The sequence below is a fragment of the Scylla paramamosain genome, chromosome 44, assembly GCF_035594125.1.
Source record: "Scylla paramamosain isolate STU-SP2022 chromosome 44, ASM3559412v1, whole genome shotgun sequence".
Taxonomy (NCBI): Eukaryota; Metazoa; Arthropoda; class Malacostraca; order Decapoda; family Portunidae; genus Scylla; species Scylla paramamosain.
The window spans coordinates 4,047,515-4,060,156 of NC_087194.1; the positions used below are offsets into that span (position 1 = coordinate 4,047,515).

General features: G+C 47.0%; 1 protein-coding gene across 1 annotated transcript; it reads left to right on the forward strand.

Annotated features, from left to right (window-relative positions):
- Positions 1–3,029: 3,029 nt before the first annotated feature.
- On the forward strand, positions 3,030–11,623 carry LOC135094087 (cilia- and flagella-associated protein 97-like). The gene is made up of 2 exons (XM_063993862.1): positions 3,030–4,499; positions 7,179–11,623. The coding sequence occupies exons 1-2, from the start codon at positions 3,159–3,161 to the stop codon at positions 7,308–7,310; spliced, it is 1,473 nt and encodes a 490-aa protein (XP_063849932.1). The 5' UTR covers positions 3,030–3,158; the 3' UTR covers positions 7,311–11,623.
- Positions 11,624–12,642: the final 1,019 nt, after the last annotated feature.

Genomic DNA, 12,642 nt, shown 5'->3' on the forward strand with positions numbered 1-12,642 from the left:
TCGGTTTACCTTACAAAGATGACACAGGAATAATATCAACGCTCTGCCTCCCATTATCAATATTTCGGCATTTTTATGAGAGTGTTTGGGAGCTTGAGCCGAACTAGTGGTCTTGGTATCGAAATATATGTCATTATATTCATATTTTTACAACTTCTGACCTAACCAATATATTTATCTAGTGACTATGGAATGTTATCAACTGTCTGATGATGTTGAACAGGTGTATGTCTGTTTGTATTTTTTATTTAGACTGAGCCGAAATGGTATGCTTGGTATGTCTGAAACAGTGCCTTTATAACTATCACCTTCACTCACATCTTTATCCGAATTACTTAGGAATGATATTATGTGCAAGGTTCTTTTCAGTGACAATGTGGCAATGTGGGGCAGGGTGTGGCTGTGGAGGAGCCGAAGTGAGGGGCCGGGTGCCGAACTGGTCAAGTGTGGAGTACCTCGTTGCCAAGCTCTGAAGGGACTTGAGATGTACCCTGAGAGGAGCTGCGTCTAATGTAAGGCAAATTGAACCCTGCCCCGCGCCACGTATATACTCTCTCTCTCTCTCTCTCTCTCTCTCTCTCTCTCTCTCTCTCTCTCTCTCTCTCTCTCTCTCTCTCTCTCTCCATATTTCTGGTATTATTATCATTATTGCTTAAGTAGTAGTAGTAGTAGTAGTAGTAGTAGTAGTAGTAGTAGTAGCAGTATCTTCAATACGAATGTTTGCTCTTTCTTAGTAGTAGTAGTAGTTGTTGTTGTTGTAGTAGTAGTAGCAACACTGTAATGTTAATAACATAAGTACCCGAATAAATTAATCGTATTTTGTCATTACTATCAACACACACACACACACACACACACATACACACACGTTACCAAGGCTGTTCCACACGTTACCACACCAAGAGACGCTCAACACGCCCGCAACACAACCATAGAAGGGAAAAATGGGAAGAGAAAGGGAGAGAGGGGGGTACTTAAACTATTCAAAACCTACATTGGGGACACAGTAGCATATTTACAAGTCAGATATGTGTTTTCTAAGGGTCAAGGGAGGAGGAAGAGGAGGAGGGACACAGAGGTTGGCTAAAATACGTCAAGAATACAAAGAAACGTCTACCTTGGTGAAAGATTGGTAGATGGCGTGAGTTTGAGGGTAGAAAGTAGATCCGTTCGATATGTGTAGATGATAATGGATTATGGGAAAAGCTTATCATGTAGCCTGTACTCTAGAAGTGGCACACACACACACACACACACACACACACAGGACGAGGTTGACTCAGTCCCATAAAAACTCAATTAGGTAAGAAGTTACTGAGAGCACACACACACACACATACACACAGGTAAAGACGCACGTGTTGGACAGGTGAGCACAGGTAACCAAGCCATCTGTACACCAGTCTCTACTAGATAAATAAGAAACGACAGGCATGGTCCGCCCTAGTCTGCCTTTCCCTCCCTCCCTGCCCTTCGCCTCCTCCCCTGACATCTTTAGAGAGGCTGGGAGGCTGAGGAGAATGCAAGATGTCATATAGTGATCCTGATAAAACTTGTTAAGCTTAGACATTTTCTTCTTGGTTTCATTCCTTTATCTTTTTTTTTTACTTGAATATTCTGGCGACTGTCAAGTTATAAAACAGTGTACAGGTATGTTTTTAGTTTGTGTGTTTGTTTGTTTGTTTGTTATGTGTGTGTACATGTATAAGCGAAAATGTTAAAGGAATTGAGATATATTTAGGGAAAAATTAATGTTATCTCTTTTGGGACGAATGGCACTGCACGTAGCCTCTCTCTCTCTCTCTCTCTCTCTCTCTCTCTCTCTCTCTCTCTCTCTCTCTCTCTCTCTCTCTCTCTCATGGTGACTGTCAAGAAACATCGTGCACTTGAATGATAACATAAATCACTCTTACAATCTTCTATTACTTTTTTTTTTACTAGTTCAGCTCATAGTAATGCGCCTCCTACTCAAACACCAAACACCTGTACCTACATATGACACAGCTACACCTCTAAACAAAGCAGTGGACGCAGCACCTGTGCATAACACGGTAACAATCCAATAACACCTTCCAAACAACGCAGCAGTGAACGTTGTCTGGCGCACGTCGACATTTTTTTTTTTATTACTGTTGTTTTCCTTCTTACTTTTTTTTATCTTTTTTTTATCTCTCTCTCTCTCTCTCTCTCTCTCTCTCTCTCTCTCTCTCTCTCTCTCTCTCTCTCTCTCTCTCTAAGTTGCTATCAGTGCGCCGGGGTGGTGATCTATATTTATCGTCTCCGTGTCCCTGGGAAGCCACGAGGCAGGGACCGGGCTGGCGAGAGAAGCAGAGGGGACAGGGAAGGGGGGGTCAGTGCGTGGATATGGAGGCAACCAGTTAGTCAGCCACCTACTGGTATTCTTTCAAAAATGGTTGAACGCTACAAGCAGGTCATTAACCCCACCCTCTGTTCCCTGGCTAGGCGGGGAACAGAGGCAAGAAGAGGGTCTGACCCACCCCTGCACAGACGCCCGTCACCCTCCTGTGGTAGGGGATGGTGTGGGAAGGCAGGGTGGAGGGGAGAAAGAGAGGGAGAGGGTGAAATATACGGCATAATACGGTTGAGATGACAAAGGAACCCAGTGTGTGTTGAATTGGATCGGGTACTTGAGGGCTTGTCTGGGTCTAGTGTGTGTGGGGCGTGACGTGGCTGCAGTGTCTGGCCTGGGGCTGTGCTGGGTAATTATAACCATGACAAAGAGTAACAGGAAAAGCCGCCACGGTGGGTTTATCTGTAGGAAAATGGATCTCGGGTCGGCCTGGTCAGTTGCTCTCCACATGATTCACCAAAGCTCCGCCCTCAGCCTGACGTGTTTTTGACGTCACTTTTGCCTTGCCAACCTCCAAGCTTACCCGTCTTGTATTTTCCTGATTTCTTGAGCAACGTGACCTTTACGTGGCCGCTACTTGTACCAGGAGGCCATAGAACCATTTTTTACAGGTGCTGGAGTGGCCTGGAATTGTGTATGGTGTTGTTAGTGGAGCGTGTGGGGGAAGGAGAGTGAGAGCAGTGACGTCACAGGTTTGGTTGGCTGGCCTGCAATGGCAGAGGGTCGGGGGTGGCTGGCAGGCTGATGGCTAGCGACGGTCTCATATAATACCCGTGTGCGGGGCAGGATGGCTCACAAAGTAGGCCAGGACGACGCACTGCACGAGCCCAACACCCACAGTGAAGTGAGCTTAAGCCCCGAGGCGGATGACCAAGACGTAGAGAGGACTAGGGGCAGTGAAATGGTGAGCGGGCCACTAGTGAGTGCAGTGGATGGGCCGAGCTCCTCGCCTGGTGCCACTTGTTTAGAGGACTCCCGGTACCGTTGTGTGGAGGACACTTCTTCTGGCGGGCCCCAGGGAGAAGGTCAGAAGGGAAGAGAGGAGGTGTGGAGGCAGGGGCGAGGCGGAACTGAGGACAGTTGTGAGACAGACATGGTTGGCGGTAGTGCGGGTTCCTTCGAGGCTGAGCAGCAGCAGGGGCTTGGCGCTGCGGCGGCAGTCATGGAACACGCAGACCCCAACCTGTACAGCTCCGACGAGTGGGAGGAGAGTGACCTCAGTGATACTGATGGTGACCATAGCGACAGTAGCGACGACGACGACCCTAAGTCCCAGGTGGACCGTCTGATTGAAAAGGTGACCCTGGTGTACCTGGACGGTGAGAACTCCAACCTGTCCTCTGAGAGCAGCGATGACAGCGACGACAGCGACTACGACGACAGCGACAGCGAGAGTGACATCACGGACGTGTCTCCGCTCATCTCGGCCACGGCCAGTCCCCTGGGGCTGTCCCCGGTGCTGCCCCGCCGGACCCTGGGCACCTCTCCGCTGGCCCTGCATGACAACAGGGACCTGGGTTTTGACTATGGGGCTGAGGTGGCCACGGAGGAGCACGGCTACGAGCTGACTGTGCCCCCAGTGCAGCCCGTGGAGAGGGAGAGGCACTCCTACAACTCCCAGGAGCCCTCGGATATGACGGTGCTGCTCAAGGCCGTGGTGGAGCTGGAAGAGGAGCAGAGACGGGAGCAGGGCAGCAAACGGCATAGCCTGCAGGAAACCCCCAGCCAGCCCATCGCATCCCAGGCCCCCGGCGACAGCCACATGCCCAGGCGGTCGCCCCCCATTGCCATTCACCCCATAGACGCCAGCCCTCACCACAGGCACCTGAGGCGGGCGGCGGGCCACCACTACAGGAGGAAGAATATGTCCTTCCCCAATGAGGAGGTGCGGAGGATAGACCGGGAAAACCAGATCCTCCTGGAGAAGATCATGAACACCCACAGCCGCACCTCCACCAGACACCACCACCATCATCACCATCATCACCACCACTCCCACTCCAACTCCTCCTCGTCCTCCAACCAAAGCTTCCCTGGCCACCACCACAACAGTCGCCCCGTCCACAGGCCAGCTAACTCCACCATAAACCGGAGGAGAGAGGAGGAGAAGATACGCAGAGAAAATATGGTGAGTATCGCAGTGTTCTGGATGTTGGGTGTTCATGGGGCCAAGACACACACACACAAACTAACATTACACCCTCACACAGCTCACCACACCTACCAGTCTTATTTCAGGCTAACTGAGAACTCCAAACAAACATTACAGGAACAAAGAAAAGAACTTGTAGCATCTTTCTTAATTTTATCTCATCCAAACTTCAGATCTTTCATATTCTCAAAAAGGCAGCAATGTTAGTGCTAATCCACCCAGAGACATGAATGGCAGTCTGTAACTGTACAGAAAAAAGTATAAAAATATCTCAAGTCACTAGGTTGTATAAAAGGCCTCACTTAATGTTATGTTTTATTTAGATCGTCCAAGATACTGGAGAATATAAATAACTTGTTGAAAGTTTACAAGTTGTGGTGACGCACCTCAGTTGAATACTGACTTCGGGCTTTCTTGAATAAACTAAGTAACTCAGACTGCTCCTCATGCAAGACAGGAGGAAACTGGTCAGGTAAAATGGGAGAGGAGTGGAATGGACTTGGTAATCAGGTCGTTAGTGTCGAGTCAGTAGGGAGCTTCAAAAGGCGCATGTATAGAAAGGGATGATAGGTGGATCTGTGGAGACTTGAGTACAGGCACTGGCATGTGTAGGTGGCAGGAAAGTGCAAGGGAAATTAATTGATATTTGAGAGAAACGAGAGATCAGACTGCAAAAAAGAAGCCGTAAGCAAGACCACACTAGGAAGGTGCTTAAGCAAAGGATACTTTCCTGGCCTTTAAGCAGAACCAAAACTAGAATCAGAAACAGAGCCTTTATTTATAAATTGATGATCCTTGGAATTCCTGATGTCCTAATTAATCTTGTATTCATGCAGTTGTACTCTTGAAATGACTAACTATGGCAGCATGAGTAGACTGGTTATATGTGATCAAATAACTTATAGAGGATTAAGGAAATGGTGTTAGTTTCAATATACAGTACTAACATTCTATTTTATATCCTTAAACTACTAAATGATCATATAATATTCAGTTTTACTCTTGAAATGGCTAACTTTGGCAGCATCAGTAGTTCCTGGTTATATGAGATCAAATAACTTATAGAGGAAGTGGTAGTTTCAATATACTAGCATTTTATTCCATGTTCTAATGGCACTCATAAAAGGAACTCGTGAAATGGTTAACTAGGATAGCATTAGTGATTTGTGTGAGGGAGACCAAAAGACACTGAAGGTTTGGGAGTATCAGTCTGGTCTGTATCAGCTTTCAACTCCTTATATGATGAATGGCTCTCTTATCGTGGTCTTGGGAGATGACAACCCTGCTCTGAGGGTGTGCAGGAGTAGGGGTGGCAGGGTTACAAGTCATGCTGCTGTCTCCCTGCTTGATATGAATAGTGAGGGAGTTATCCACCTTGATGCAGCCCTTGAGGGAGAGAAAAATAAGAAAGTGAGTCGTAACACAGCCTTCACATTTTATATAAAGGTCTGATAGTTCATTTCTCCCTTACCCTCCTGTCTGGGTTGAAAGATTTACTTTGTAGTTTGTAAGGGAGGTGGAAAAAAAGATGCTCGACTGTCCGGCGCCTTTGATTGAACCTGTACTTTTTTGTGAGCTGAATTGAGTTAGGGAGGCGTCAAGGGTGGCACGACCTTGGCCTATTATAAATGTGTGCGTGCGTGTGTGTGTGTTTGTCTTGATCTCCGCGTGTTTCTTTTTTATGCGATGCTTATCCTCGATTCCTCACTTGCCTTGCTCATAAATCTCCTTCATGTCTTGCTTGTTATCCTTGCCAGACTCAATTGTTATGGGAGGAGCTGCTGCTGCCACACCTTGTCGCCACTGTCTTCTTGGCCACACACTTATTTGGGTGTTGGCCATGTGGGGAGGGTAATCTGTGTCTAATTAGGAGTAGAGGAAGTGGGATTGTGGGAATTGTCAAGTGTTGTGTGCTTGTAAATCTTGAAAGTTGTCATTGGGTTCTCCTGTTGCCTGAATAGCACACACACACACACACACACACACACACACACACACACACACACACACACACACACACACACACACACACACACACACACACACACACATACAGCATATGTATAAGTATATAGTGTTTAACATGCATGTGTGTTCAAACAATAATAATTTCTGGTAATAATACTGCTAATCATGAACTTTATTATCACTTATGAGAAACAAAATGGATTGGCTTCATGTGTAGTGGCTGGTGCATAATTATGTGTGTGGGTGTGAGTGTGAGTGAGTGAGTGAGTGAGTGAGTGTGAGTGTCACGTCCCAGAGCCTTGACCTTTCCACACTGCATTGTTCCCTGTGGTGCCATGAGCTGTGAGGGTCGTGGTACTGCATACGGGACTCTGTACGGTTCTTCCCTTTGTGAGCCTGATGGCAGTATTGGTATTGTGTTTGTGACTCCATGATTAATGAAGGCAGTGCTCTCCTGTGTGTGTGTGTGTGTGTGTGTGTGTGTGTGTGTGTGTGTGTGCACGCACATGTGCATGCGTGCCTGTCTGCCTGCATGCATGCACAAGTTGTTTTTCTTGATTGGTGTCAGACAGCCATGCATAACAAAGTCAGAAGGTTATGGTGGTGGGACTAATGAGGTGTGGTGGTGGTGGTGGTGGTGGTGGTGGTGCCAGTGGGTGCAAAGGTGACCATGTGTATTTTCCCCAGATTCTGCTGCGAAAGATCCAGGAGGCCAAGCCCTCACGGGAGGTGGCAGCATTCCGGTGTGGCGCCTCAGCCCGCACCGGCCCAGGCCACGTGGCTGCCACCGCTGCGCGCCACAAGGAGACAGCACTGTGAGGGACGCCTGGGGCTGGCGGTGCCCCGCGACACACTGAACTGTGCCGGCGGCCCCCGGCCCTCTCCCGCTGAGCGTCCCCCGGCCCGGCACCGGCGCCTGACGCGGCAGCACACCGCCCCTCCACCATGGTGCCGGCGCTCTGAGTGCCGCCACCCTTGAGTCTGCCGGCTAGTGTCGTCCTGCCCCCGCCCCGCCGGTGCCAGCAGGCCCTGCCCACCTGGAGCAGCACTGTGTCGTTGTGCTTGCCCCACCACTGCCTCTACTAGGCAGTAGTGGTGGCGCCCGCTTGGCGGCACAACTTTCACTCCACCCTGTCTGCAAGTGGCAGCTGGATAGTGTTGCAGCAACACCCATGAGATAAGACTGTGGCCGTCAGTTGAGAGTCTGGAGAACACCAGTGCCATGGAAGGCCCAGCAGGACAGCAGGTAGTGGCTTGTGGTGTTGAGGCGCCACACCAGCACCTCAACATCCTCCACAGCTGCTTTGTGTGTGTGCATGTGTGTATGTATGTATGTACATCTCCCACACAGGAACACACACTCTGCCTCTTCCATGGTGCTTGTTTTGCCTGTGTGCATTTTTAACATAGGAAAGTTAGCTAGGAAGCTGGACCTGTATATTAGTGCCGTTTCCTGCCACACGTGTTAGAAAAACTAAGCTACAGGAGAAAGTCTCAGCTGGAGATCCTTCCCCAATTGTCGTCTCCATGCGAGTCCAAGCAGCTGACACTCACATTCCATTGTTAGCATTAACAACACTGTTAGTCACTTGTCAACACTGTAGTGAGGGACAGGACAGGACTGGAGACTTAGGTTTAGCGGCCGGTGCAAATCCTCCTCACCCTTGCTGTCAGGTCCTCCAATGATGCATAATTCATCACACACCCTGCAGTCTTACATACCACGTGCCATCGCTGTGATTCTTCCAATAATTGACGTCACAGAGTCCCTGGCGGCACATCCCTGGCCCGTGCCACCCACCAGGCCTTGGGGGGTGCCTGCCAAGGGCGTTTCCTGGCACTAACGTACTTCCTGAGAATGCCATCCTTGTATAACACCATCTCCCCTGCTTGTAAATATTAACCAGGCTGCATCATTCCCTGGTCAAACCATCAGCTGTGTACAAAGTTTCAGAATTGTTTGCTATGAGAGGAGAAGGCAGGGTGCACTTATGAGTTTTGTTTCATTTTATTTATTATTTTTCTCAATTTTCTTATGCATTTCTTAGCCTTGTGGTGTAATTAAGCATCGCCTGACGCTGGTCTTGGGTTCCTGCCGGGCCCCTCGCAGAGCACAGGCAGAGGTGGGCGGGTGGGCTGGGCTGTGAGGGCATCACCTGCACCACACCCCACACTGTCTCAGCACACTCACCACTACACATGGCAAGGCACTGCGTCTTGTACTGCTCAAATCGTGACACATTCACTATGGTCCTTGTTGCTTTAAATCAATGCACCTTTAAATTTTAAAATGGTCTTTGTGCAATTTTTAACTGGATTGAATTACACGAGGTGAAAATGTTAAGATGCATAATTTTTGCAGTTCAGAGTTGAGAATTTCAGACTCTTAGATGGAAAGTGTTAAGATGCATCACAGTTTGCAATTAATAGTTAAGAAATTTGGACTGCAGAATGCAAAATACACCTCAACACACACACACACACACACACACACACACACACACACACACACACACACACACACACACACACACACAAGCAAGAGACGCCCCCAACAGCCCCGCCCCATGCCCTCCCCTCACTAGCGCCGGGGCCGCCAACACGACACATAGTGACGGGTATAACCACTGTAACATACTGTACTATTGCGCTATGTATATGACTGTGTATATGTACATCTCCGCCACTACTAGCCAACATGCATACTGTAATGTGTACACTTTGTCGCCAGGGGGTCAGGACACATAGGCAACGCACTCCTGTTTGTGTGTGTATGTGTGTGTGTGTGTAGGGAGAGAGACAAGGGACACAGGAGATGCACACACACACCCACACATACATTCAGGAGTGATGTCAGGATAGGTGAGGGATGTCTTGCTAATTAGTGGCAGCAGCAGCAGGAGTAGCCTTGTGTGACCTGTCTTGGGACACTTCCATGCAATGCTGGGCTGTCCTGTTGCCAAATCTATCCAGTGTTTCACCCAATGTTTCCTCCACCTCCCCGTTTATTGGGTGACTTGTGTGCTGTCCGCCTCCCAGGGTGGAGGGGACCGGCACTGCATGGTCACCAAGGGGAGGGTGGAGTGAGGGGAGTGGTGGAGTCCCCGCTGTCTTGGCGAGGGCCTCAGGCTGCAAAGTGGACATGATTTCATCCATGATAATCTAGTCAGACGATCTTATTCCATGATTGACTTGCCTTGCTGGTGACGCACAGGGTGCCTCTTGGTCTGTCTTCCTCCTCTGTTTCTTTTGTCCCATCTTGACATCCTTTTTGGTGTGTCTTAAGTTCTCTCCACTCCTTATTTTCAGTTCAGAACCCTTTGACCTCCCTCCCACTCTTCCCCGCTGGTCTCTGTGCTGCCCTGGTCGCTGTGCCGGGCAGGTTCACATGCTTCCAAGTATTCCCATTAGAGGCACTGCTCAGCCCCAGACTGACCCTGGCATGGGCGTGGACCGCCTTGAGCCAGGGACAGCCTCCGTCCCGTCTCCCGCTGTGGGACGGTTCCTAGATGCTTTGTAAATGCACTTCCACTGGCATGTTTCCTGCCACCCATTTGCCCCCAGCAGTGGGTGTCCTCCTGCCAGGAAATTCTTTCTTGAACAAATGCTCTTGATCTCTCATTACATCTTGCTCTGTCTTGCTCACTTTTCTCAAATTCTGACATTTAACTTTTTTTTTTTTTTTTTTTTTTTTTTTTTGTAGGAATCTAGGGCTCAACTGGTTTGGGCTTCTTTGCCATTTATTTTGTACTGTTTTGGTGGTATATATATACATATTGCTGATATCATGGAGTTGTCAGTATTTTTTTTTTTTTTTTTTTTTTTTTTTTTTTTTTTTTTCCTCCCTTTTGAAAGGTATATTTATATTACATGCCAGAGTGTAAGAATGTTTTGTTCAACTTTGCCGTTTTCTAATGCAGCATGATTCTTGTTAAGTTCAAGTGTGCATGCAGTATTTTGTATTCACTTTTTTAGTCAAGTTTGTGAGACGTACAATCACACAGAACTTGCACAAAGCTCAGTTTTATACATAAGTTCTGTCCTGCATCAGAGTTCTGCTAGCCAGTCAGTCAGCCAGTGAAGCAGTGAATGTATTGCATCATTAGGAAGTGTTTTTGAAAGGAGGGACAGCAAGTCTTCAAAGTTTGGTTGTGTTTCTTTTTATACTCTTTTTTTCCAGTCATGTTAGGGCAGATAGCATTGTGTCTGGAGCACGTCCCAAGTATTTATAAGGACGGGAGGTCTTGGGGCAGCAGGGAACACTTAACCTTTGCTGTAACATGGAATACTGTGAAATGTGACAAGTGGACACGCACTCAATGTATGAATGCTCTGTGTCGCTTCACGTATGGAAGGAGGATCTGGATGCCGGTGCTCCGTTCATCTACTTCCCTGATCCTGGTGTTGGAACCCCCTAAATTGTGTGATAGAGTGATCTGAACCTCTGACTTGTTCACTTGAGGGTTTAGTTGTATTATGGTGATGTGCTCGTGTGTGTGTATGACAGGATGACATGAATCCCAAAATTGTGAGAGTGATCTGAACCTCTAAGCTGTTCATTAGAGGGTTTCATTGTATTATGGTGATGTGTGTGAACGTGACAAACCTCCAGACTGTTCAGTGGAGGTTTTGATTATATTTTGATGTGAACCTCTAAATTGTTCAATAGAGGTTGTAATTCTATTTTGTTTGTATGAATGTGAAAGAATGAATTGAATATCCTAAATTTTGTGATAACATTTATCTTATGTTGATTTTGATGATTGAATGTGAAATAATGATGAGATTGTTCTTTTATTATTGTTTTCAGGCTGTGAATGTCTGAATGAATGAGAGAGAGAAAGAAAGAGATACAAGTGTTGGTGTTACCAAGAGTGTGTGTGTGTGTGTGTGTGTGTGTGTGTGTGTGTGTGTGTGTGTGTGTGTTGAGCCTTGCATGGAGTTGTGAGCCCCGCCAGCTGACAGGAGGAGCCAAGGGGGACAGGAGGAGGTACCATTGAGGTATCTAGAAGACTATCCACGCCGGCTTATGAAACCACAACAACTACCACTACTATACTGTGTGTACATATTTTTATACTTGTCTTTCATTGTCTGTGAAACTTTTGAACAATAAAAAGCTATTGTTGAGATGCCCTGTTTGGATTTAGCCTGGCTTGAGGATAAGAGCAGTAGAACACTATGTGCCAGTTAGTCATTCTTTTTGTTTGTTAGCCAGCCAACAAAGCCACTGCAGCAGTATTTTGGATTCCATGGAATTTTGCTAGCTACCCATCAAACCCACTTCAGCAGTAAGACACATCTTCAGTTTCAAGACACTCCTTCAGTTTCTCATTACCACTTTGGACCCTATTCAGGTACCGGCATCTTGAGTTTTTTTTTTTTTTTTTTTTTTTTTTTTTTTTTTTGGCCGGTGTCCCTCTATAAAAAATAAAATAAAATAAATAAATAAATAAAAAGTAATCGGGTTCCAGTCCAGTCAGCGCTTTGGTTCAGGAGCTTACGGAAAGACTGGAACTTGCCCGTGGGAAAAGAGGTGACATGGAACCTGCATGCCAACACGTGGCGGTCCCTCAAGGTAAAGTAAGCAGGTGAAGAGAAAACTCATGATTTGACATGCTGCAGACAGATGAAGAAAATGAAATGACATGAAAATTAAACCACTCTGACTGAAAGAAGGAAACTGGAGAGATAGATATGATGATTCAACCACATTAGCTTAATAACCATATGGACAAACCTGCAATAGTTTATTCAATTTGAAAAGGAAGGAATTTGAAGATAAAAATAAGATAGTTTGACCAGTTTTGCTGTGAGAGAAGGAATCTTAAGACATTTGATAGTCTAACCAAATCTACATGAAAGAGAAGGAATTTGAAGAGAAAATGAGATAGTTTGACCAGTTTTGCTGAGAGAGAAGGGATCTGAAGAGAAAGGCATGATAGTCTAACCAAATTTGGATGAAAGAGAAGGAATTTGAAGAGAAACAATGAAATGCTTTAACAAATTTCCTTGAGAGAGAGGAGGCGCTGTCTTCTACAACCATGTGAGGAATGATGGCACAGTCCTGGAATAACAATTGAATGCCACGCGCTGGAGGCCCAATAGCTTGTCCCGCATAAGGGTATATGCAAAACAACCAGCAGGTCTA